The sequence below is a fragment of the Sus scrofa genome, chromosome 6 (genome assembly GCF_000003025.6).
Source record: "Sus scrofa isolate TJ Tabasco breed Duroc chromosome 6, Sscrofa11.1, whole genome shotgun sequence".
Classification (NCBI taxonomy): Eukaryota; Metazoa; Chordata; class Mammalia; order Artiodactyla; family Suidae; genus Sus; species Sus scrofa.
The window spans coordinates 12855094-12870463 of NC_010448.4; the positions used below are offsets into that span (position 1 = coordinate 12855094).

Genomic DNA, 15370 nt, shown 5'->3' on the forward strand with positions numbered 1-15370 from the left:
CGCCCGCCTCCTTTGGTCTCCTGCGACGGCATACACCTGGCGGGCGCGCACTCTACCTGCCCGGGGCCACCTGGCGGTGGGCCGGCATCGCCTGACCCGGGCCGCCTGGGTCTGCGCGGCTTCCTGCGGGCCAATGGGGAAGGGGCCCTACGGGCACGGGCAGCGTCCAGCGGAGCGGCCAATGGGAGCGCGACATGCAAATGAGCAGGTGCGGCGGCGGCCGGCTCGGCGGGTCAAGGCGGCCGCGGCTCAGGGGATGTTAGAGGCGCGCTGGGCGGCCGCCGAGCAGACGCCCGGGCTTCGAGCTGCGAGCTCCGGTCTCCCGTCATGGCCCCCGCTCGGCCCCCCGCCGCCTCCTTCTCACCCGCCGAGGTCCAGCGGCGCCTGGCGGCGGGCGCCTGCTGGGTCCGCTGCGGGGCCCGCCTCTACGACCTCACCGACTTCGTGCGGCACCACCCGGGGGCGAACAGCTGCTCCGGGCAAGGGCTGGCCAGGATGTTAGCGCCGACCTGGATGGGCCACCGCACCGACACTCGGCCAACGCGCGCCGCTGGCTCGAGCAGTACTACGTGGGCGACCTGCAAGGAGACCCTCAGGTACAGCGGAGGCCAGGGTCACACCCTCCGCACCCCCCCTCCCCCAACTCTCCACTCCCCGGCAAGCTCCATTCATCTGCCCTCTAGGAGGACCCAAGGTGACAGCCCCCGCCCTCACCTCTCTCCAGGTAACAGGTCACTGCCTGCCGCCATGCCCCCCCCACCCCAGGAGTTTGACCTTCCTCTCCAACGTTTCCTCTCACCCTCTTCTATCAGATACTTCTCTCACCTCCCAAAACAACTTCTTCTGACTGGTTCCTGTCGCAGCCTCTGCCGTCTGACAACTTGGATCCCCTTTTTCCAGCCCCTCACACATCCAGTCTTTCCTTCCTGTTCTCTTATCGGCCTCTCCCTCTTGGCAACTGCTCTTCATTTCTGTTTGAGTAATAGCTTCCAAGTTCACCTGTCCTTCTCTACCCATCTCACCTACTCCTGCTTCTAAAAGGCACAGATCCGTCACCCTTCCCAGCTGGCTTTGGTTTCCTGGTGCCATCCTAGTCTTGCACTAGGGCTTCCCTGGTTGGCCGGGGTGGTTGCGGTGGAGTATTGGGTGGCCTGTGTCCTCCCGCCTCTCAGGCCTCCCTTTATTCCTTGTCGTGCATGCTGGCTTGTGTGTCCAAAGGAGTGACATGACAGGTGTAAGCCAGTTTTGCTGGGGAGAAGTGAGTGGCACTCTGAGCTGCTATGCGCTGCAGGATCCTTGTGTATTTAAGCCTCTGACTGAGCCTGGGGTGGGATCTGTTATCCCCATTTTCTGATGTGAAAACGAGTGTTCAGAGAGGTGCTGTTTTGTGAGGTTAAACAGCTAATTAGTGGCAAAACCAAGTGTATCTGATTGCAAAATCAATGTTCTCTCCACCCCAAGGATCCTTGGCCTGGGAGATGGCCCTATCCACAGGCAGGCCTAGGCCAGCACAGACTGACTCTGCCCTGGGCCGTCTTGCCTAGTTCTTTAATCATTTCTTCAGTCACTCACTTGGTCCATTAATGACTGGCAGCCCTGAGCTAGGCACGGAGGGGGTACCAGTGGACAAAAGCAATGCCATCTCCATGGACCTGATAGGCTAATGAGGAATGATGCTAATCCCACAGTAATTCTTCGATTGCCTGGTGTGATCAGAGAATGGACCTGGAGGAGAAGGATTTGGGGAGAGTTTTCTAGAGAAAGTGACATTTACACTGGGAGCGAATAAATGCGCAGAGCTTTAACCAGGTCACATGTGGTGAGAAGAACATTCCAGACAGAGGGAACAGAGTGTGTGAAGGCTCTGACGGGTAAGGGCTTGGCATAGTCAAGGGACAGAAATAAAACCGATGTGACCAGAGGCTGAAGGGCAAGGAGGGGGAAGTGGCAGGAGGCTGGAGATCAGCCAGGGCCGCTGTGGTCAGATTTGAGACTTGATTCGAAAAACAACGGGAAGCCAGGGAGTGGATTCTAGCAGGGGTGTGGCGTGGTCAGATTTGCATTTTTGGAAGAGCATCCTGGCTGCAGTGCCAAGAAGGAGTGGAGGGAGCCCAAGTGGGTGTGAGGAGACCAGGCAGGAGGCTACCTTGTAGCCCAGGGGAGACGATAACCTTGTTAATAAAGACAACAACCAGAGGGAAGGGAAGGTTCAACTGGGGAGATTTCTAGCTACTAATGCTGGGACTCAACATTGCACTGGGAGCCCAATTTTATCTTGGAAGCTGATGATGTTTGCTGAAGGGGCAGGATGTTTCGCCATGGATAGAACTAAAGCTGAGTGAGGGAAATGAGAGATCGGGGCCAGAGTACTAGAGACAGCCAGGCTTGCCATGGCTCATGGAAGCCAACCTGCGTTGTAACCGTGTCCTCTAAAGAGGAGCCTTAGGGTGTGGCCTTTCCTCCCAGCACCACTGAGAGCATCTCTCCTGGCCAGCTCTGCTACCCAACCAACACTATGGTTTGACGTGGCCTTGTTTTGCTTCGCTTTACCTGCCCCTCAGAGAAGACTGAGTCTAAAGTTGTTCCTACCCCAGCACGCACCTGTTACCCCAAGAGCCCTGGTGTGGCCATGTTTCAGGCATCCTGATATCTGGACGCCCACCTGAGAATGTGGGAAAAAAGCTAAAAACTGACACCACACATATAAATCAATGGCCCAAACTTGACCAGTAGCCATGGTCACCCAGTACTCCAGTTGCTTGTCAGCTTCTGGAAGCTAGTGAAGAGGTGCCTTTTTGTTGGGGGAGAGAGATAGAGGAGAAATCCCAACCAGAGCATCCTTTCAGAGAGAAGCCCTCTTCTTAAGGCCTGAAAGGAGAAAAGACATTCCAGTTTTTTTCTCTGGTCAAGCCCTTCTAGCAACACCCCACTACCATCACCACCATGCTGCCTTGTTCATCTCCCTCCTCTCCTCCTGCTGGACCAGGCAGCAATGCTGACACCTGTTGAGGCTAGAACCTGGCTCCTGTAATGTGAGGACCAGGAGGGGCATTGATGGGGAAGGGGCTTGTCGTGAGCTAGCTCTGTGGCTGGGGCTCATTTCTGGATGGTGCCTCCTCAGAGTCCTTCTTCCCAAGTGTGGTCCTTGAGGGGGAGCCCGCTGAGCTCTGCTGTTAAATTCCAGGGGCAAGGCTTGGCCCCACTGGTTTCCCTTGTTCCTCTCTTTGCCACACCCCCTCTCTGTACACACTTACACACATTCACACTCACAGGAAAGCACACACACACACACACACACACACACGAGAAACAAGTCGAACTTGTTTGAGCCAACACACTGTGGGGATGAGACAAGGTCTGCTGTAGCCTTGGACTTGAGAAAGTGAACGCTTGCCTTGACAAAGTGACTCAGTGATGGCTTAGAAGTCTCCTCACCCTGACTCTCAGGGTTCCTCACTCCAGGCTTAGGCAAGAGCAGCTCACGTTGCTAGTGGAGCATGAAGTCCATTGATCGAGCTGCAGCCGGCATTGTTTTTTAAAGAAGTAGGAAAGGAAGGAACTTCAGGTCCAGGTCTCCCAAGACTGGAAGTCCTGTGTTTCCCAGACTTAGATCATCCATGAATCACTGTCCCAGTTTTTTTTTTTTTTTTCAAATTGCATTCAACTTGAACTCTTTAGTATTTGTCTTTAAGTGGACTCATTTTTTGTTTTACCATTTACTCACCCTAGGCAATAACACCAAAGAAATCACAGGTTGTACACGCACTTTAAAAATAGAGCTGCTGGGAGTTCCCGTCGTGGCGCAGTGGTTAACGAATCCGACTAGGAACCATGAGGTTGTGGGTTCGATCCCTGCCCTTGCTCAGTGGGTTAACGATCCGGCGTTGCCGTGAGCTGTGGTGTAGGTTGCAGACGCGGCTCGGATCCTGCGTTGCTGTGGCTCTGGCGTAGGCTGGTGGCTACAGGTCCGATTCGACCCCTAGCCTGGGAACCTCCATATGCCGCGGGAGCGGCCCAAGAAATAGCAACAACAAAAAGACAAAAGACAAAAAAATAAATAAATAAATAAATAAAAAAAATAAAAATAGAGCTGCTGGGAGTTCCCATCGTGGTGCAGTGGTTAACAAATCCAACTAGGAACCATGAGGTTGCAGGTTTGACCCCTGGCCTCGCTCAGTGGGTTAAGGATCCGGTGTTGCCCTGAGCTGTGGTGTAGGTCACAGATGCGGCTCAGATCTGGCATTGCTGTGGCTCTGATATAGGCTGGCCGCAACAGCTCCAATTCGACCTAGCCTGGGAACCTCCATATGCTGTGGGTGCGGCCCTAAAAAAAGACAAGAGAATAAATAAATAAAAATTTAAAAAATAATAAAAATAGAAGTTCCCATCGTGGCGCAGTGGTTAACGAATCCGACTAGGAACCATGAGGTTGCAGGTTCGGTCCCTGCCCTTGCTCAGTGGGTTAACGATCTGGTGTTGCCGTGAGCTGTGGTGTAGGTTGCAGACGCGGCTCGGATCCCGCGTTGCTGGGGCTCTGGCGTAGGCCGGTGGCTACAGCTCCGATTCGACCCCTAGCCTGGGAACCTCCATATGCCGCGGGAGCGGCCCAAGAAATAGCAACAACAACAACAACAAAAAGACAAAATAATAATAATAATAATAATAAAAATAGAGCTACTAATTGGAGTTCCCTGGTGGCTCAGTGGGTTAAGGATCTGGCATTGTCACTGCTGTGGTGCAGGTTCAGTTCCTAGCCCAGGAGCTTCCACATGCTCTGGGTGAGGCCAGAAAATAGGGCTATTATAATAAGTGCTCGTTCTCCTATTGTCTGAAATCGTCTCGAGTGCCGTCATGGAGTAATAAACATCACACTTTGGAAGACACCTGAGGCAGAGCTTCTCAACCCTGGTGTTGAGTGGCTCATTTTCTTGGTCTGATGAAAGAGATGAAATTGTGTGTAAAAAAAAAAAAAAAAAAAACATGGTGAGGGAACTGCAGCTTTCATCACGGTCCAGCCAGAATACGTCCCTCATTCCAAACGTGCCCCAAAGAGGAAACTACCTGTGAAGGGACGGCTCATCCTTCCCCATCTCACACACCCAGACCTCGGCTCCCAAGGAAAGTCCTCTGTTTGAGAAGATCCTGGGGGAAGGCAAGCCCCGACTGCCCAGCCCCTGCTGTTGGAGGTGACCCTGCTGCCTGCATGTCTCTGGGTGCCACGTCCTAACCCCACGGGTGTATCTATTTCTGAGGAGCCGAGAAGAAAACAGATTCTGCCACCTGTGGTTCTGCCAGGCTTTAGGGGTCCAGCCATTCAGGGCTTCAGAGTTTGGATGGTAAATGGGATGGCCAGTAGGAAGGAGATCTAGGTGCAGGAAGCCTCAGGGTGCCCACCCCACCCAGGCTCCGGAACAGCTTGAGCACAGCCAGCCAGGAGCACCAGCCTGAGCAGAGGACTCAGATAAAAGCTGATGCTTGGGGAACTCGCCACACTGCTCTCACCCGCAGAGCAGCGTGGACGTGAGAAATCTGCTAACGGAAGGGAGTTGAGATCCACTCAGGCTGCAAGAGGGCTTCCTAAGTGGACCTGCCTGGCCAATCAGCAGCCACCATCCTTTGCTTCCTGCCAGGGACTTGCGGGCTCTGGCCTGCTGCGGTGCCAGGTGGGCCTCAGCTGGATGACGAAGCTAGGACCAGCTGTTAGAGGTCCAGGGACAAAGTCGCTGTGATTCTCTGAGCTCCCTGGTGTCACCCCAGAATTCAGTGAATGAAGGGGCTTTGAGACCCAAATTGGGGGAGAGTTGGGAAATTAGGACTCTCTGGGGAAAATAAAAAGAAACAGGAATCCCAGAAACACCTGCGAGTAATCATTTCTTGGAACATGGCCAGCGAAGAACGCAAATGGATACCCAAGCAGCACCTGTCGTCTTCGCTTTCATTCATTCATTCATTCATTCATCCTTCGGGCACACATTTATCCTTGGCCTATATGTTATCTTCATTCATTTAGATAAGTAATAAGCATCCTGTGCCCTCTGAAACCCACCTCAGCCCTGAACGCGCCCTTGCCAGGGTCATCAGGACCTCGCCCTCCCTAAACCCGGTGGTCGGTTCTCACCTGGCCTGACAGCAGCTCCTGACTCGGTGACCGCTCCCTCCTCTTTGATACGCTGGCTTCACCTGGCTTCTGGATGCCCCACCCGCTTGGCTTTCCACCTGCATTCATTTTCTATTGTTGCTGTAACAACTTACCCCAAACGCAGGGACATCAAGCAACACAAATGTATCTCTCACAGTTCTGGAGGTCAGAAGTCAAAGGTGAATTGGCAGGACAGGCTTCCTCTGGAGGCTCGAGAAGAGAATCCATTTCTTCACCTTTTCCAGCCTTTAGAGGCTGCCTGTGTGCCCTGGCTCCGGCAATCACGTTGCTCTGACCTCAGTCCTCCTGTCACTTCTCCTTCTCAGACTCTGATCCTCCCGCCTCCATCTTTTTACTTATAAGGAGACTTGTGGTTACATTGAGCCCTCCTTTGCCTCCTGGTAATCCAGGATAGTCCCTTCATCACAAAGTCTTGAATTACATCTGCAAAGTCCTTTTTGCCATGTAAGGTAAAATAGTCACGGGTTCCAGGTATTGGGACATAGGTTTTTTTTGGGGGGGTCCTCTCCTGTGTACCGCAGCCCTTATGCCCCTGGTCATCACAGCTCAGTCTCCACTGCCCGTTTCTCCTGCTCCTCACGTCTCAGAAAAGTGCACAAAGCTTAAATGGAATCACACACAGTGTGTGCTCTGCTGTGCAGCTTCTTTCACTCAGGACTTCATCTGGGAGACGCTCTATGTTTTCCAGCCGTCTCCACTGCCTGCTCTGGCCCAGAGAACCCAGAGGCTGTAGAAAGGAAAGTGGGGACTCCCTGGGAAGAGGAGAGCCAGTGGCTGGGATGGAGCCCATGCTGATCCTCGTGAGCCTCCCTAGTCTTGCTTCCAGGATGTCCACCCGCTACTCCCCTACCTTGGCCAGAGCCCCATCCTGCTCATTGTGCAGTGGTCCCCTAGGCAGTTCTCTCCCTGATGACACTTGCTGCGGCCCATTGCCTGTGATGCTTTCTGTAGATCGCTTGGCTCTGTTACTACGGTGCTCCTAAACCTTCTGTGGCTCCGGTTGCTACCTCCTTTCAGTCCAGCTCAAGCACTATCTATTCCACAGAGACTTTTCCTTGCCACCGCCCCTTCGAGGGCTGGTTTTTCTCCTTCTTCCAGACTCTCATAGCACTTGGCCTATTGCAGCATTCATAATATTCTTCCTTATTCCCTGTGTTTTCACTACATGTTTTATCTCCCCTACGAAACTGTAAACGCTCTGAAGACTGGACTTGTCTGATTCATCCAGGCTTCCCTAGGAGACACTAGCACACTGGTGCCTGCCAACAGGAAGTAATAAATGTCTGAATAAATGAATGAATGAGCTGCTTGGAAAACTGAATGTGTGCCGAGTTGAAAAGGAAAGTGGTAATGTTAGCACACAAGATACTTTAAGTAGGAAAATGTGGGGGGAGAAAATCTCTTTCCACTTTCTTCTTTATTAGCTAAGAGAGTTGGGAGCTGATGGAAAGGATGGACCACTATCAAGTGAGTCACCCGTTTCTGCCTTTGCCCTCATAGCCAAGAAGAGTTAGCAAAACATGTTCCATACCAGGCTCCTGCAGGTCACCCTTGCCCTTGAGTCCCCCGCAAGTGTAGAAGTGAAATGAAGCATAGAAAACGCCAACCGAGAGCCCTCCTTGCTCTCGGGGCTGGACCTGTCCCCATGTGTCTGGAAGTGTCTGGATGATGTGCACGGGCAGGACCCAGGTTGCCTGGGTTTCCAGTTCGATTTCCTCTTTCCCGGGTTTTCTCATGCAAAGTTCCCTAAAGCATTTAAGCTCAGAACAGTGATTCTCAGTCTTCTGTAAGTGCCACTCATCTCAGGTGGGCAGAAAACTCCAACGACCGCCCTCCCCACTGGCACTTGCCCTCCAACGGGGTACAAGCTCATAAAATAATAAGACTGAGGGACAACAAATCTAAGGCTCGCAACACCCATAAAGTTTAGCACCGAGAAAAAGAAGTCGCGCACTCAGGATTTGTTGTTGTAAAGCATTGCCCTAAAACAAGATTATTCAAATGTTTTGTTTTCTGAACTTTGTTAGTATATTGTAAGGTGTTTAAATAAGCAGTGCCAGATGAGCAAATGTGCCGAGATTTGCTTGGACATATTTGAGCTACTACAACTCATACACAATGTCTTAAGGTCCTGTTACAGGAAGACCAGTGGCCAAAAATTCCACTGATGCAACTACATGTGACTGTACACTTTGAGCCAAGCAATCTGCAACAAACTTGGTTGATAATTACCCAAGTGAATTAGTCATAATTTCTCCTTTAAAACAACTAGAATTTAAATGGAGCAGAGCTCTAGTTCTCGCCGTTCTTTGGTGCCCTGGCAGGACCTTTTTGACACTGCTTAGCATTGCGTGGTGCTCAGGAAGTGGAATTGGAGGTTTCAGGAAGCTTGAGGAATGGCTAGCTTCGTTTTATAAATTCCAAATGTTAATTGTGCATAATAACCCACTTCGTTGCTAATAAATAGTCCCTTGTCTTATGTAATCTTGAATATCTATGAAATATCATTTACCCACAAAAATCCAAGAAAGACCTCAAATTTTTAAGTCAAGTTAAGGCACATACTTTGAGGCTGGCTGCCATGAGGAATGAAGAGCAGTTCCATTTGGCTAAATAAATACAGCTTCTGTAATCCTGTATCCCCCACCGCCCAAGTCAGGGAAAAGGCCAGACCAGCTGGCTTCGTGGTTGCTTCCTCTTGTTCCAGGCGAGACCCTTTGAGACGGTGTACATAAAAAATTCAGTTGTTCCTTGACCCGAAGTAGGAAAGTACTTGACTCCTAGGGTTAAAGGCCACTTAAAGTCAGTCTCCTTTAAATGAAGAGCAAAATCTCATAGAAGATGACCCAAGAGGTTGGGAAAGGGAAATTGATTATCTTTAAAAATGAAACTGAGCAGTTCCTGGAAACAAATCTGACTAGGACCCATGAGAATGCAGATCGGATCCCTGGCCTCGCTCAGTGGGTTAAGGATCCAGCATTGTTGTGAGCTGTGATGTAGGTTGCAGATGAGGCTCAGATCCAGCATTGCTGTGGCTGTGATGGAGGCCCAGCAGCCACAGCTCCGATTCGACCCCTAGCTTGGGAACTTTCATATGCCGTGGGTGCGGCCTTAAAGAGACCTCCCCCCCCCAAAAAAAAAGGGGGGGGGAAGAAAATGAAAGGTTTCTTCAGTTTATTTTAATCTGACAGCAAAGTTGCGATTGCACTTGCATGCTGATTCTTAAATTGAGCAAATAATCAAGTAGTGTTTTCTTGCACATGTGTGGTTTTTCTGGTAAATTGTATGAAAGCATGAGGTGATATTCTAAACTTTGCATTGGCTGTTGACAGCATGACAACGAAGAGGGTCATTTTAGGTCTTTTTAGGGCCAAGGGTCTCTTTTGATCTTTTGATAAACGAGTTCTCCTTTGAAGGGCCTCATCCTTTGTTGGTTGCCTGTATTTAAGCAGCCTAACTTTTGCCAGATCCTTCTTTGGCCGTGGAGCTGTAACTAAAACAGCTTTCCCTCACTTTCATTGACTTCATTAATTTTTTGAAGCTTTTGCATTGATTTTCAATTTCACTTGCAGTCATGTGCATTTTGTATTTTGTTACATTGTATATTATCAGAATATCACAACCCCAGCCATCATTTTGTCCCTCTTTTTCTCTGTCATCGTAATTTGTATCAACTGTGTTCATACAAAAATTTAAATCATTAAAAGAAATGTGCAAAGAAAAAATCGAGTGCCCCTCCCAACCCAGTCCCTGTGTAGGCGAGATCAACAATTTCTTATGCAGTCTCATAGAAACAGATGCATTATTCTTCCTATTTTCCATACAAAGGAGTCTTATGGTACACACTGCTTGGCAACGTGCTACTTTTTTCACCTAAAAACATACTTTGTTCTTCCTTCCATATCGGCAATAAAGATTTCCTTTATTCTTTTTAATAGCCATCCCTATGGATGTTTTTTCTTACTGTATCAATGCTGCAAGAAGCATCCTTACACAATCATTTTGCACACATATGCAAATAAATTTGTCATGTAGGCTGGAATTTCTAGATCAAAATGACACCCATTTGGGGAGTTCCCATTGTGGCTCAGTGGAAACAAATCTGACTGATATCCATGAGGATGCAGGTTCGCTCCCTAGCCTTGCTCAGAGGATTGAGGATCTGGCATTGCTGTGAGCTATAGTGTAGGTCACAGATGCGGCTCCGTTCTGGTGTTGCTGTGGCTGTGACGTAGGCCAGCAGCTACAGCTCCAATTCGAACCCTAGCCTAGGAACCTCCATATGCCACGGGTGCAGCCCTAAAAAGACAAAAAAAAAAAAAAAAAAAAAAAAAAAAAAAAGATATCCTCTTGGTATTTTGATGAGTATTGCCAAATTGCCCTCTAAGAAGGTTGTGCTAATTAAAATTCCCTCCAAAAGCATGCAGGAATGCCTTGTTCTTCACATGCTCACCAGTGCTGTAAATTACCAGTGCTTTTAATCTTTGTCAGTGGGTGAAAAAATTGCCTCCTGTTTAAATTTTTATGTATATGAATTATGAAAGACAGTGAGTGTCTTTTTATATATTTTTAAATTATTTATTTATTTATTTATTTATTTTGGTCTTTTTAGGGCCATACCTGTGGCATATGGAGGTTCCCAGGCTAGGGGTCAAATTGGAGCTGCAGCTGCTGGCCTGCACCACAGCCACAGCAGCGCCTGATCTGGGCCTTGTCTGTGACCTACACCACAGCTCAGGGCAACGGCCAATCCTTAACCTACTGAGCGAGGCCAGGAATCAAACCTGAGTCCTCTTGGATGCTAGTTGGGATCACTAACCACGGAGCACGACGGGAACTTCGTGAATGTCTTTTTATGTATTTGTAAACTATTTGCACCTTTTTTGTTAACCGCCTGTTCAGGTCCTTTGCCCATCTTTGTAATGTATAGTCCATCTTTTCTTATTAATTTATATCATAATAATAGATAATAAAGAATATTAGCCCATTTTCCATCAGACAAGTGGTAATACACCACTTGTTTCCAGATCTCATTTGTTGTTTGGCTTAACATGTTTTCTTCCATTTAAACCTTTCAGTTTTCCAGGTAGTTAAAGCTATCATCTTATTATTCTTAGAAAGACCACCCTACTTTTTGATTTTATACATAAAAGCAAAAAATATTATAGTAGGAGTTCCCATCGAGGCTCAGTGGAAATGAATCTGACTACCATCCGTGAGGATGCAGATTTGATCCCTGGCCTCGCTCAGTGGATTAAGGATCTGGCATTGCTATGGCTGTGGTGTAGGCTGACAGCTGTAGTTCCAATTTGACCCCGAACCTGGGAACCTCCATATGCCACAGGTGTGGCCTAAAAAAATAAATAAATAAATAAATAAATAAATAAAAATTTTTTTTCGTTTTCTCATAGTTCAGTGTTTCTGTTTGTTTTTTGCTTAAATGTTTTATCTATCTGGAGGGTTTTTTTTGGTGAAAAGAACAAAATAGAGATTAATTTAGGTTTATATTTTTCCAGATGACCAACTGGTTATTCCAATAGATTTATGGAATAAACTGTCTTTTTCCACTGATTTAAAAAAAAAAAACAAACCCTTATTACACATCAAACATCCACTGGCATATTTTAGTCTCTTCTTGGACTCTGTACTAATGAAATCATTCATTTTTATTAAGTTTTAGCCATTAGTTTTTTTTTTTTAGTCTTATTGGAGTATAGTTGACTTAGAATGTTGTATTAGTTTCAGGTGTACAACAAAGTGAATCAGTTATATACACATAACTGATATATATGAACGAATATGTATATAGTCATATATCCATTCTTTTTTCCCATGTAGGTTATTACAGACTATTGAGTAGATTTCCTTGTGCTATACAGTAAGTCCTTATTAATTATTTTATGTACAGTAGCAGCATATGGAGGTTCCCAGGCTAGGGGTCAAATCAAAGCTACAGCTGCCAGCCTACGCCACAGCCACAGCAACGCCAGATCTGAGCTGCATCTGTGACCTCCACCACAGCTCAGTGCAATGCCAGATCCTTAACCCACTGAGCAAGACCAGGGATCAACACACATCCTCATGGATACTAGTCGGATTTATTTCCACTGCTGCACAACAGGGACTCCCCAGGAGTGTGTATATGTTATTCCCATCCTTCTAATATATCCCTAACCACTCCCCCCACCGCCGCCCTCAGCTGCTTTCCCTGTGGTAACCATAAGCTTGATTTTGAAATCTCTGAGTTTGTTTCTGTTTTATAAATAAGTTCTTTTGTACTGTATATTAGACTCCACATATAAGTGATATCATATGGTATTTGTCTTTCTCTGACTTACTTCACTTAGTATGATAATCTCTAAGTCCATCCGTGTTGCTGCAGATGGCATCATTTTGTTCTTTTTTATAGCCATTAGTTTTTGGTTTTGTTTCCCACCTTCCTTCTGTTCTATTCCAGCCAGGATTCTGTTCCACCAGAGAAAGCAAAGGGCAGGACGAGAGTTGACCGTCAACTCTGGGCCATGTTGCCGGCCTTGGAGAAACAGGGTCACGTCTGCCTTTGCAGAGCTGTGGCTGCCCAGCGTGCCCTGACCCCGAGGTTACGGGGCTGGAATAGGGAGAAAGCATCTCAGGGAAGCCCAACAACCTATGGGAAGCCCATGGGAAGAGGGTGCACAGTGGGTTATGAAATGGTAGTGATTCCAGCAGGAGATGGCGGGAGAGGGAGGGGTGTGGAGGGAACAGCCTTGCCCCTGGAACTCAGCCTGGGGACAGGTCCTGTGTACTTTCTGCTTTGGGTCCACAGCCTGTGGTGGGAGAAGGGGCCTACAGGTTGAGTTCTAACTGTGTGTGAACAGCCCGAGGCTGGGTGAGCAGGCGGGAGCCCCAGGGAACCTGGCACCTCTCTTGCAAAGCCCTGCAAATCTAAAACTTTTTGTCCCTTTGGCCAAGGGAACTGGATGCTTAAACCCCCTCCACTTCCTTTCACCAAAATCAAATGAGGAGTGGAGTTCCCGTCGTGGCTTAGTGGAAACGAATCCTACTAGTAACCATGAGGTTGTGGGTTTGATCCCTGGCCCTGCTCAGTAGGTTAAGGATCCGTTGTTGCCATGAGCTGTGGTGGAGGTCACAGATGCGGCTTGGATCTGGCGTAGCTGTGCCCATGGTGTAGACCGGCAGCTGTAGCTCTGATTAGATTGCTAGGCTGGGAATCTCCATAGGCTGTGAGTGCGGCTCTAAAAGCAAAAAAGAGAAAGAAAGAAAGAAAAAGAAAATCAAATGAGTTTGTTCAAAATAGATTCCTGGACTTTCTGGGATGATAGAAATATTCTACATCTTGATGTGGGCCGTGCCTACAAGGAGGCATGTAATTGTCAAAATGTAGCAAATGATACACATAAGATTGGTAATTTTTTACTATATGAAATTTATACCCAATTTTTTTAAGGAGGCAAATAAATTTTATTTATATTACTCAATGAATTTATTACATTTTAGTTGTACAATAATCATCACAACCCAATTTTATAGCATTTCTGTCCCAAACCCCCAGCACATCCCCCACCCCCTAACCTGTCTCCTTTGGAAACCATAAATTTTTCAAAGTCTGTGAATCAGTATCTGTTCTGCAAAGGAGTTCATTGTGTCCTTTTTTCAGATTCCACATGTAAATGATAGCATTTGATGTTGGTGTCTCATTGTCTGACTGACTTCACTTAGCATGAGAATTTCTAGGTCCACCCATGTTGCTAAAATGCCATTATTTTGTTCCTTTTAATGGCTGAGTAATATTCCATGGTGTATATGTACCACATCTTCTTGATCCACTCCTCTGCCGATGGACATTTAGGTTGTTCCCATGTCTTGGCTATTGCAAAGAGTGCTGCAGTGAACATCGGAGTACATGTGTCTTTTCGAGTGGTGGTTTTCTCTGGATAGATGCCCAGGAGTGGGATTGTTGGATCAAATGGTAGTTCTGTGTTTAGTTTTCTGAGGACTCTCCATACCGTTTTCCGCAATGGTTGCACCAATTTACAATCCCACCAACAGTGTACTAGGGTTCCTTTTTCTCCACACCCTCTCCAGCACTTATTGTTTGTAGACTTTTGGATGATGGCCATTCTGGCTGGTGTAAGGTGGTACCTCATCGTGGTTTTGATGTGCATGTCTCTAATAATGAATGATGGTGAACATCTTTTCATGTGTTTTTTGGCCATCTGTCTGTCTTCTTTGGAGAATTGTCAGTTTAGCTCTTCTGCCCATTTTTGGATGGGGTTGTTTGTTTTTTTTGGTATTGAGCGGTAGGAGGTTTTTATAAATTTTGGAGATGACTCCCTTGTCAGTTGCTTCATTTGCAAAGATGTTCTCCCATTCTGTGGGTTGTCTTTTCGTTTTGTTTAGGGTTTCCTTTGCTGTGCAGAAACTTTTAAGTTTGATTAGGTCCCATTTGTTTATTTTCGTTTTTACTGTCATGACTCTAAGAGGTGGATCTGAGAAGTTGCTGCTGTCGTTTATGTCAAAGAGTGTTTGGCCTATGTTTTCCTCTAAGGAGGCAAATAAATTTTAACATATATTTAGTAACCACTTCTAAGGATATGACTTCATGATTGTCAAGAGTTAGATATTGGTATGCACCGGCCTTTAAAACTTGCTTTTAAAAAGAAATAGTAGAATGTGATTGGTAGGATCTAGGTAGTAGGGATATAAGTAATTTACGGTGAGATTCTTTCACCTTATAAAATTAATAAAATATTGGAAACATACTGGCTAGTTATCTTGTGGACATCACTCACAAATATGTTTTTGAAGGATGAGTGGGAAAATAAAGCAAAGTAACAGTGTGTCAGTGGTACATGCAGCAAGACATCACCTTTCTAGTGACATTGTATACGTTTTGTCGAGCAGCTGTAAAAAAAAATAACAGATGGGGCCCTTAAAACAACAAATCTGTTCTCACAGATGCTCGCAGATGAGTTCTAGATGCTCAAAGTCTAAGTCAAGGTGTTGTCAAGATTAGTTCCTTTTGGCAGCTCTAAGGGAAAATCTGTTTCTTGCCTCTTTCCTCGCTTCTGGTGGGGCTGGCAACCCTTGCTCTCCCTTGGCTTGTAGATAAGTAACTCCAGTCTCTGCCACCCTCTACACACAGGCATTCTTCCCTGTGTCTCTGCATCTCCAGATGTCCCCTCTTCTTAGGAGGACACCAGTCATATT

At 47.3% G+C, this 15370-nt stretch overlaps 1 protein-coding gene across 1 annotated transcript in view; it reads left to right on the forward strand.

Moving 5' to 3' along the window:
* Window positions 237-15370, forward strand: part of FA2H (fatty acid 2-hydroxylase) — a 55492-nt gene continuing 40358 nt past the window's right edge. The window contains 2 exon segments of the mRNA XM_003126868.6: window positions 237-457; window positions 460-596. Coding sequence (XP_003126916.3) covers window positions 328-457; window positions 460-596 — 267 coding nt within the window. The 5' untranslated portion in view covers window positions 237-327.